Genomic DNA, 10,888 nt, shown 5'->3' with positions numbered 1-10,888 from the left:
TAGATGAAAATCGCCATAGTTTTGCGCCAGGCTTCGGAGTCAATGGATTTCTGGTGACTCTGACTCAAACCGCGACTTCCAAAAACCAACTCAGACTCCGACTCCGGGCTGGGTAATCAACTCCGACCGACTCTAACTCCGACTCCGCAGCCCTGCCAGATCTGCGGAGCGGCCAGGGCTGCGGAGTCGGAGTCGGAGTCGGTCGGAGTCGACAGTTGTGACCGGAGTCGGAGTCGGAGTCGACTTTAGAAACCCGAGCCGGAGTCGGAGTCGGAGTCACCGAAAATATGTCGATTCCGCAGCCCTGCTAGGTCTGCGGAGTCGGAGTCGGGAGTGGGAGTCGGTCGGAGTCGACAATTCTGCCCGGAGTCAGAGTCGGAGCTGGTTTTTTAAAGCCGGAGTCGGAGTCGGAGTCGGAGTCGCCGAAAATCCATCGACTCCGCAGCCCTGGCGGAGCCGATGGATTTTCGGTGACCCCGACTCCGACACGGTTTCCAAAATCGACTCAGAGTCCGGTCAGAACTGTCGACCCTGACTCCGACTCCGCAGCCCTGGTTTTGCGTCTATTTCGCCCCATAATTAAGAGAGGTGTGAACTGCACAAACCGAAATTGTACCGTAACACAAGTATATGTACACATTCCAAACTTCTGACTGGAACGAACCAAATGCGTACACAATATACCGGTTTATGTCATACCATAAATCGTAGTTATAAAAAACCATATTGGACAGATTGGTAGAGGACAAATAAGGCACAAGCCTAATCTCTTGCGACTTGAGTAGGTACAATAAAATGCTCCGAACTGTCGGAAAGTTGTACAAGATGTCGCCTCTCCAAACACAATGTGCCGATTGACTCCGCGACAGCCAGGAACCGGGCAACATAACACGTGAAACAGAGCGGTGGCACCTCAGCACAGGCTCCCCAAGCTCGTCAAGGCGGCGAGAAAGGTCCGGCAAGTCGGTAACAGGTTCACCACGGCAGCGACAGGTCAGGCAGGTCGGCAGCAGATTCACCAGGGCGGTGGCAGGTGCGACAGGTCGGCAGCAGGTTTACCAGGGCGGCGACAGATCCGGCAGGGCGACGGCAGTTTCACCAGGGCGGAAGCGTAGACGCGGCGGCAGGTCCGCCGGGGTGGCAGCAGGTCCAGGGCGGCCGCAGGCTCACCAGGGCGGCGACAGGTTCGGCAGGGCGACGGCAGTTTCACCAGGGCGGCAGCGTAGACACGGCGGCAGGTCCGCCGGGGTGGCAGCAGGTCCAGGGCGGCCGCAGGCTCACCAGGGCGGCGACAGGTTCGGCAGGGCGACGGCAGTTTCACCAGGGCGGCAGCGTAGACACGGCGGCAAGTCCCAGGGCGGCTCAGGCTCGCCAGGGCGGCGACAGGTCCGGCAGGTCGTCGGCAGGTCGGCCTCAGCAGCAGGTAGTCAGCACTAGCAGATTCTCGGGGCAGCCCTGGCTGAGGTGGGATGTCATCAGAAACTGCACGTCTGGGTGCCGGTGTCGGATGTCGTACAGACCACGCAGCGAGGCTTTACTGCGCAGCACGCCCTGCTGGCAGCGCAGGAGTGTCGGCAGCCCAGCGGGTGCTTTCGGGTCGCCTTCCTCAACTTCCTTTCGGAAACTGGCGCTCGCCACTCAGGGAGTCGGGCGACGTCTCCAAAGCTGGGAGACAGATGCTGAAGTCGATATGATGTGATTTTATGCCCTCAGCTCGGTGCCAGTCATTGTGTTGTTATGTGCAGGTAGCCACTCCTCGCCGTCCTGCACGCCAGAGGACCAGCCCCGGACCTGCAAAACACATTACCAAGTTCATTAACACAATACAACATGAAAAAATTCACTAAGCGATGGCAAGCAAAAATAATCAATGCCCAAAGGTGCCTTTTCTTCGATTGCCTTTTCTATGTGCTGATATGAAGCCTCAAAACTACCATTTTATATTATGTATTGATTGCAGGCCTGACTCAGAATTCAGTTGAATTAAGCAAATAACACAATTTTTCATTATTATTTTGAATTTGGGTCTGGCATTACTGTTCCATGCACAGGTGCGTCTGCGTATAAAATCATATGAAGCAAATGCATTAGGTAAATAGTCTCAACAAATAGAAATTAGTAGTAGCACAGGTGGTATAAATAGAAACCAATATATAGACATTAGACAAGGATGAGCTTGTTTAGTTAGCAAATGTCAATGATATAACATTTACATAAACAAGAATGGGATTTTCAGTAATAACTAATAAGCATGTCAGAAATCCTTTTAAATTCAATTTTGAAAGTTTAGATACAGATTATAAAATCTGGCAACAACTAATATTGAAAAGAAGTAACAATGAGCTTCAACTTTGCACAAAAGATGTGCCAAAATTTTGGTGAGAAATCACTTGCGCTGAATTTTGAGACCCGAAAGCCCCTGGGCCCTGACACATCTGACAGTGAGTGAATTTTTTTCCAGTCTGGGAGGTAAGCATAGATTGATTTGTTGTTTGATACTATTTAATTTGACAAATAAGTTGTTATTTTCACAAAGCATTAAGATTTATAGAAACTAACCACTTCCGATCCGAAACAATTTACAACTATTCCATCTCCATTCTCCTTCTCATTATGTTTTAAACAATGCTAAGGTATTTTACAACTTAATATGAGATTATCATACTCCCTTTGAAAGCCAAAAATGACAAAAAACGTTAAACCGGGTTGAACTGAAACGTGGCTGATCTGCCTATGATACTCATGCTTATACAGTTGAATTAATTGAATACCTGAGCTGAACTGCTGAAGCTGGTCATTCTTCATGATCTCTGAGACGACAAGTGTGTGAATGCCACTTATGTATATGCTTTTCCGATCTTCAAACACATAAAAAGTGATATTATTATCAAATAAACAATATTCAAACTCCGTATAACAATACACGCAACGGCTGGAAAACACTGCGCCGGTGCGCCAGAATTGACAGCATCGCCTGAATCTCAGCGACCAATCAGTGACGTCATATTGGCAGCATTTGGTAGCAATTTTCCTCCTATGGCCCGGTAAAGGGACGGACCCCCGCGTGTTACCGCTTCCGAGCGCTGTTCGGCGGCCGGCTAGCGCGCTAGCCCGCGCACACATACGTGCACGTTGCCCCGGCAACGGGCTATTGACCAATGAGAAGCGCGCTACGGGGGGCACAGGTATATGAAAAATCGCAGTGACGTTGCACTTTCCTCGCTTCTCATTGGTCAATAGCCCGTTGCCGGGGCAACCAGCACGTATGTGAGCGCCGGCAAGAGTACTAGCCGGCCGCCGATCAGGGCCCCGGTAACACCGGTAACACCAAGGCGGTAACACCAATGCAGTGCGCTAAAATAGCATTTGGCTTTTTAGATTTAGTGTCGTCACAAGATGAATAATTTCTTTAAAAAGTTACTCTGAATCATTCTAATTTCTAAAATATAGTTACCGAAGTAGTGTAAGTACAGATTAACGCCTATTTTCAACCTGAAATTAATATAAGATCATAACAAAATGAATATTTAAGCGAGTCGGTCTCTTTCAAAAGTCTGACGTCATTGGTACTATTCACCTTTTTTCAATATATAAATATGCGAATCCTTGAAAAACTCATGCGTTGGTTTTCGTGCCGGAATTTTTTTTCACATTTGTTTACTTGTGTCGCCTTGCTTGTGTCAGGTTTCAGATCGCTCTGATCCAAGTAGTATCTATGACCGTGGATCCAAGGGTATTCTGATCCTAGCAGCAGTCGCCTATTTAATTCGGTGAGTTACGTGCCAGGTTATGTTAGACCTATTTCATTGGTGTTACCCTGATGGGGGAATTATGCCTATGTTTCCAATTCAATTGCTTAATTGCACCAGCATGGAAATTGTGACTAATATTCTGAAATGTGTTTCACTTAAATTTATAGGCATTGCTCATCAATTTTGCAATTCTAAGACATTGTGCTATTGTTCTTTCTTCGAACTTTGTCTACGCATTTTTTCCAATCTTTTTTATTCATTGTAAGCACAAATGTTCATTTCCCTATGCTCATTTTTTTTAAACACCTTTCCAACTTGTTTTGCCTAACATTTTTTTTCTCTCAGTAAATTTCAAGATAAAGCCCAAATAACATTTCAAGGATACATTTTTCATATTGTTACATTATTTAGGACATCCTGAATCCAAAAATGATACTTCGTGTCTCACAAATGCAAGATAAAGGTAAAACAATGAAACCTGACCTAACCCTACCTACAACCTGCAAACCTACCAACTTTTAGCCCAACACAACCTACTCCCTTGAAACAGAACCTAAACTTTCTGCCGTTGCATATTTGTATCAACTGCACTGTAATTGCAGTTTGGACCTTATCTTGACAAATACTGAATATTGCTCAGAGGTTCAAACAATCATTTTCTCCTAAAAAAGTAAGCTAACCTGACCTAATGGCTAACCTTACCTAATGTAACATTTCCTTACCTGATGCAATGGGTGGTTGGATGGGTTAACCCGCGCCCTGCTGGGGGTGTTTGAACACCCCCCCCCTTGTCGTTTTTCGCGAATATCTCAAAGTTTTTGGTACACCTTATCATACATCAATTCTACACATGTTGTGAAAATTTCAGACCAAGGTCATTCAAGGTCAGGTCACCAGGTCACTTGAAGTGACCTCACCTCATAAAAAGTTTCAATGTCTGTCATAGCTACACCGAGTAACCGATCGCTTTGAAACTTTCAGAGATTGCTAAAAGCAATAGCATGTACAAAATGCATATCTCAGAATTTTGATATCGATGACCTAAGGTCAGGTCAATTTTGCGACCTCCCCATTATAAGTCAATGGGAGAAAATTGAAATGCGCCTATTTTGGACGAAAGACATTATAAACACTCCCAAACACTGAATTACAAGTGGTTTAGACACACTGAACATGAAAATGGTGTCCGTGATCCCTGTTTATGCCCTGAGGTCATCTTAGGTCACGAATGGTATCTAGCAGTTTTTCGCAAATAACTTTTGATAGAGGCATGCTAGAGCGATTAAAACGCCTTAGATGTGTTCAGCTCGACGACACGGATCGACTGATATGCAACATGACCCTTTCCGGTCAGGTCATGACCTTGACCTGAGGTCAAATTTTCAAGTTGACCTTTCAAGGTCAAGTTATAGTTCATTCGATGCGTCTTGACGAGAGGAACACGATGCCGGTAAAAGTAAGCTCGTACAAGGCTTGGGTCAAAAGTTATTGCAGAAAAACTGTTTCCGAAAAAAAATCGGCTATTTTTGCAGTTTTTGCCCCCTGCAGGCAAAACCGTTGACGTTAGGTCAAATGTGAGAAAATTGCTCAGAAAGAGCGTTAATAGGGCTATCGAATGCGCTTTTCCGCGGCGCTGTAGCTCTATTGGTTTCCGAGTTATGCGTTGGCTTCTTTGAAATTGTCGACATTCGACCTGGAAATCGGCGAAATTTTGCCTTCAATGACCTCTGGTGACCTGACCTTTGACCTGACCAAAAAATTGACCGAAGTGATTTCCTCATTATTTTTGACGCTCTTTCGAACGCCGCCTTCCGCGTATCGCTACGTGGCCCAGGAGCCGAGTTAGAAGGGGGGGGGGGTGTTCAAACACCCCCCCCCCCCCCCCCCAGCAGGGCGTGGAAATCCAGGACCCCCAGCCGGGCGCGGTTTGAACTTTAAAGTGTAGAAGTCCAAGCAAGTGAAGATAAAACACAATCTAACCTGATCTTATCTTACATTACCTACTAATTGTCTAACTTACCACCAACCTCCAACCTACTTCAGACCTTTTGTATAATGTTTTGTGTATAAAGTGTCATAGGTATTGATGTGTGATCTCACAAGCTTAAAAGGATGTCTCATTTTGCCAATTTGTCTAGTTTTAGAGGGTGCAAAAAGAAGTCACCAAAGCAAGTGATTTGTGCTAGTTGCAGGTCAAGCTACCTGCTACAAACTGCTACTTCAGTTCAAACAACCAATTTTAAAGTGGTACCTATATTTCTTTTAAGCAATGTCTCATGTCATTCTATTTTTTTTTTTTGCACACTTCGGTAGGACGAGTAAACTAAATGTTGCTGGCTGTAATGTTAGATTGTTATTTATCTCTGTAATCAGTAATGTGGTAATTCATGCCCTCACCCGGTCGGTACTCGCCACTGGCTGACGCGTCCCTGCGGTCCTCCGGCAGCAGCAGCGGCAGCGGCGTCAGGCGGCCACCATGGGGGGCTCGCGGGTGATCCGGGTCACCAACATCGCGCCGCAGGCCACCCGAGACCAGATGCAGACGCTCTTCACCTTCGTCGGCAAGGTGGAGGAGATCAAACTGTACCCGACCATACGAGACGTGGCCATTCCGGTGGCGTCGCGCGTCTCGTTCGTCAAGTTCGTCGACCGCGACCATGTGGGCATCGCGCAGCACCTCAACAACACGGTGTTCATAGACCGGGCGCTGATCATCGTGCCGTACGACAAGCCCGACATCCCGGACGAGCACTCGGCCATGCAGGCGCTGGTGCAGTCCAACGGCGCGCTGGGCGTCACCAACGAGCAGCAGCTGCCGGCGCACGTCTCCAACGTGGTGGACGGCGCCTACTACATCACCAAGGACCCGACTTTCGCCGAGCGCGGCGTCCCAGAGTACCCGTCGCTGCCCTGCACACTCGAGTACGGCCAGGTGAGCACTGATCTGCATCCGGGAGTACAAACAACCGAGCTGTACCCTGCAGTACGGACAGGCGAGCTTTATCCTGGAGCAGGAGCTGTAGCCTGGAGTACTGACAGATGAGCACTAAGTTGAACCCTGGGGTACAGGTAGGTGAACTGTACTGAGTACGGACAAGTGAGCGGTACCCGGGAGTACGGACAGGCGAGCACTGAGCTGTGCCCTGGAGCAGGCATGTGCATGGATCCGAGTGATGGATCTATGATCTCAGTGGATCTCGAAGCAAACTGCAGGTTAGAATCTATGATCCCACCGGATCTGGCGTGAAAACAAATTATTCCGTATCTATGAGTTCATAGAAACTGACGATAAACCGAGAACATGGATCTATGATCTGAGCGGATCCCACCATGCACAACATTTGAAACCAGGTTTCCAAGTATTTCTATAATTTATATGTCAATAAGTGCCACAAAACTAAGGATTGGGACGTGCAATCACATAAAATCACTAAGAACGTTTTTGAGTTGCAACAAGTGATTTTTTGGAATTTCCGTGTTGTCAAAAAAGTAAACGAGGATCTATGATCTCACTGGATCTAGAGGAAATCTTGAATCGGATCCATGATGCCCACGGATATCTCGATAAATTAGAGATCTGGATCTATGACCCCGTCTGATCCGAGATCAGGATCCACTGGATCAGATCCCGGATCCATTTTCTCGGATCCAGGCACATGTCTGCCCCGGAGTACAGGCAGGTGAAATGTGCTGAGTACGTACAGGTGAGCGGTACCCTGGAGTAGGGACGGAGAGCACTCTGAATTTGGCGATTTTGTGGGTACGTTATTTCGATTGTGAGCATACGCTTTTGTAGCCAACTTCATTTCATTCATTCTTAATTATATGAGAGCAGTGATTCAATGTTTTATTAGACCAAACACCGGTTGTTTCTTGTTGTTTTATTATTTATCGTCTACTCAATCGTAACGCTTGTAGAGCGAAGTGCCAGCCCGTTACCGGCGGCCGAATTGGCCCTGACCGGCCATAACTCCCACGCTCGCAGTTGCCCTGGCCGGCCATAACTCCCACGCTCGCAGTTGCCCTGGCCGGCCATAACTCCCACGCTCGCAGTTGCCCTGACCGGTCATAACTCCCACGCTCGCAGTTGCCCTGACCGGTCATAACTCCCACGCTCGCAGTTGCCCTGACCGGTCATAACTCCCACGCTCGCAGTTGCCCTGACCGGTCATAACTCCCACGCTCGCAGTTGCCCTGACCGGTCATAACTCCCACGCTCGCAGTTGCCCTGACCGGTCATAACTCCCACGCTCGCAGTTGCCCTGACCGGTCATAACTCCCACGCTCGCAGTTGCCCTGACCGGTCATAACTCCCACGCTCGCAGTTGCCCTGACCGGCCGCTGTGCTGTGCCCCCAGGTGGAGGAGATCCGGCGGACCGTGGTCGTGGGCAACCTGCCGCCCTCCGCTGACGCCGCCAAAGTCATGGAGTGGCTGGCCGACGCCGGCGAGGTCAAGTACGCGCGCATGTGTGGCCGCGACACGGACGAGTCGCGCGCGTGTCTGATCGAGTTCTCCGAGCAGGCGTCCGTCATCCCGGCGCTGCTCAAGTCGGGCCAGCAGATGGGCGACCGCGCCCTGGCCGTGGCGCACGCCAGCGTCGGCATCGCCAAGCCGCAGATCAAGACCAACGAGATGGCGCAGCGAGAGATCGAGGAGGCGATGCGGCGCGCGCAGGAGCAGCAGAGCCTCATCTCGAGCACCATGCAGCCGGTGACCTCGTACATGGACGAGGCGCGCCGCAGCCGGTCGCGCGACCGCGGCGGCCGGCGCCGGCGCAGCAGGTCGCGCGACAGACGCCGCCGCTCGCGGTCACGCAGTCCGCGCCGGTCGCGCAGCCGCTACTCGCCCGGCCGGCTGCGCCGCTCGCGCAGCCGTGACCGCAAGTCGCGCTCCCGGCGCTCTCGGTCCCGCTCGCGCGACCGGAGCCGGCGGAGCAGGCACCGGAGCCGCTCCCGTTCCCGAGACCGGTCCCGGCGAGACGATAAGGAGCGGCGCGGATCCTCCCGGGACAAGGATAGGAAGAGCGACAAGGACAAAGATCGCAGTCGGGACAAGGACAGGAGCCGAGACAAGGACAAATCAGATAAGTCCAGGTCAAAGGACTCACCAGAGAAGGACAGGAATGCGAGGGAGAGCAGCAGGGCCGACTCGCCGGCCAAGGAGAAGTCCTCCAAGGAGTCGTCGTCGCGCGCCCGCTCCCGTTCACGCTCGCCGGCGAAGAAGCGGTCGCGCTCGCGCTCGGCCGACCGTCGGCGCAGCGGACGCGGCTCGCGCTCCTCGCCCTCTCGCCGCCGCTCCCGCTCGCGGTCACGTGACCGGCGAGCGCGCCGCTCCTCGCGCTCTCCGGGCCGCAAGAGGTCGCGCTCGCCGGGCCGTAAGCGGTCTCGCTCGCCGCGCGGCAGCCACTCGCGCTCAGCGCGCTCACCGGAGCCGAAGCGCCGAGAGCGCAGCCGCGACCGGGACAAGGAGCAAAAGCGTGACAGGGACCGGCGCGACAAGGACCAGCCCAGGTCGGAGAAGACCGACGCCAAGGTGTCGCGCAACTACGACGAGGAGGAGAAGGGATTCGACGAGGACGTCAAACGGTCGCCGTCCCGCGAGACGTCGCCCGCTGAGCGGAGGGCCAAGGAGGACCGGGCGCCGCCGGCCGGCGGAGACGACATGGACATTTCCGAGTGAGACTGTACGGACGCGGCGACCGGGCGCCCTCGGTGGTCAGTCGCCGGTCAAACCGGAAGCATTCGCATCCCTCAGCGAGGGTAACTATGGCGAACGCGCGCGCAGAACCGTCTGCCGACATCCCGAGAACATCGTCACTCCGATTCGCGATAGCCGTGATGTTTCACCTCTTGTATATATAAATAAAACGGCGCCACCGTTCGCATTGGTCTCGCGTGTGGAATTCTTTTTAGACTCCATATCGGCCGGATTCGGATTTTTTATAATTGATAACATTGGGTGTAGTGCCGACTATGATTTCTGCGTCTCACGTCGCGTAAACCCAATCCGTGAGACATAAAAAATCATCTCAGGTTAGCAAGAGCATAAAGTGTTCTCTCATCTTGGGCGCATGAAAGGATTGGAAGACCTGAGTCACTAAGGTCCTATGTTATGAATGGCGTAAATAGAATATTACAGGAACACTGGATAGTTCCGCAACAGAAAAATCAAAGAGTAGTTTATAGGCATTTTCTTGTTTCTACAGTTTCCTCCAGGTAGAGGCCATGGCCGTTGCGGTCTGACATTCGAAGACAATCGCGCGAGGAGCAGCCAGACTTTATCCAGTCTCTTCATCTGGCATCGTGCTTATCCGGGTAACTTCGATCACTGCAACACAGGCCCTCGAGGAGTTTCCATTATTTTGCATTATGCAGCAAAGTGTTGTTACTTTGACGTGACCGTTTTTCAATGCGTTTTCAATTAAGCTCCGGCAACGACCAGTTGAATCAATGACATGAGGTCAAACTGGTGAGGGGAGATAACGATCAGGATTACCGATCCGCTCCACAGTCCGCGGGGCTAGGTCGGAGAACGCAGACACCGACAGTAACTGTAGATGTCAAGTCTAGCATATGTATCTGCTAATACTCGTACTAATGACCTAATACTATCTGCGTCTAACCACATCTACTTTTAGATTCGTTGCCAGTTCTGGAAATTCCCGTGCGGAGATCGCTCCCCTCCATCACTCGTCGCATTGCCTTCATCGGTTGGTCAAAGCCCTCCCACTTGAGCCCCATCGTGGGAACACAGCGTTAGTCGCAGACTACGTCGGGCGGATGTTTCAGTCTACGTGAGCTCTGAGCAGCGAGGAGTGTTCACAGCTGTGCGGTGCGGGTCCACTCTGTCTGGGCAGCCCCACAGAGTACCGGCGGCTCGCTGGGTGCGCTCCGCTCAGCGCCACCTGTCCGGGCCGGACGGGCCGGCCGTCAGTCGCGGCCCCGGCCCCGGCCGAGCGCGCGGCGGCGCCTCCCGCCCCTTCCCTCTCGGCCGATCGGTGCACAACATCCAGTGTGAACGTGACGCTGGCGCGGTCCACTGAGATGGTGCCCGGACTGTGCGAGTAGCCCTCCGGTGTACTCTGAACTGGGGATGGGCAGTGGGGACCGGCAGTGAACTCTGCACTGGCGGATA

General features: G+C 51.7%; 1 protein-coding gene and 1 long non-coding RNA gene across 6 annotated transcripts; one reads left to right on the top strand and one right to left on the bottom strand.

The window, feature by feature from the left end:
• Positions 1–672: 672 nt before the first annotated feature.
• LOC122371224 lies at positions 673–2,946 on the bottom strand. Its single transcript, XR_006254693.1, has 2 exons — positions 2,772–2,946; positions 673–1,791 (listed from the first exon to the last, which is right to left on the bottom strand). It is a non-coding gene; the product is annotated as an uncharacterized LOC122371224 (long non-coding RNA).
• Positions 2,947–3,183: 237 nt separating this feature from the next.
• Positions 3,184–9,634, top strand: LOC122371222 (probable splicing factor, arginine/serine-rich 7). 5 transcript variants are annotated; one of them, XM_043347374.1, is made up of 4 exons: positions 3,184–3,463; positions 3,685–3,770; positions 6,202–6,684; positions 8,111–9,634. In XM_043347374.1, the coding sequence occupies exons 3-4, from the start codon at positions 6,229–6,231 to the stop codon at positions 9,431–9,433; spliced, it is 1,779 nt and encodes a 592-aa protein (XP_043203309.1). In that variant the 5' UTR covers positions 3,184–3,463; positions 3,685–3,770; positions 6,202–6,228; the 3' UTR covers positions 9,434–9,634. The 5 variants fall into 5 exon arrangements, with proteins under 5 accessions (XP_043203309.1, XP_043203308.1, XP_043203310.1 ...); XM_043347373.1 differs by having other exon boundaries at positions 3,297–3,463; positions 6,199–6,684; XM_043347375.1 differs by having other exon boundaries at positions 3,348–3,463; positions 6,205–6,684.
• The last annotated feature ends 1,254 nt before the right edge of the window (positions 9,635–10,888 follow it).

Source organism: Amphibalanus amphitrite, unplaced genomic scaffold (assembly GCF_019059575.1).
Source record: "Amphibalanus amphitrite isolate SeventyFive unplaced genomic scaffold, NRLGWU_Aamphi_draft 001217F_arrow, whole genome shotgun sequence".
Classification (NCBI taxonomy): Eukaryota; Metazoa; Arthropoda; class Thecostraca; order Balanomorpha; family Balanidae; genus Amphibalanus; species Amphibalanus amphitrite.
The sequence above is the reverse complement of the archived record's forward strand: the minus strand, read 5'-3'. Positions and strand labels throughout refer to the sequence as shown.

What these genes read in the sequence shown, in the direction of transcription:
- LOC122371222 (XM_043347374.1), top strand. Translation starts at nt 6,229, where the DNA reads ATGGGGGGCTCGCGGGTGATCCGGGTCACCAACATCGCGCCGCAGGCC. An exon ending in GCACACTCGAGTACGGCCAG is followed by an intron (nt 6,685 to 8,110) that starts GTGAGCACTGAT and finishes CTGTGCCCCCAG; the next exon opens with GTGGAGGAGATCCGGCGGAC.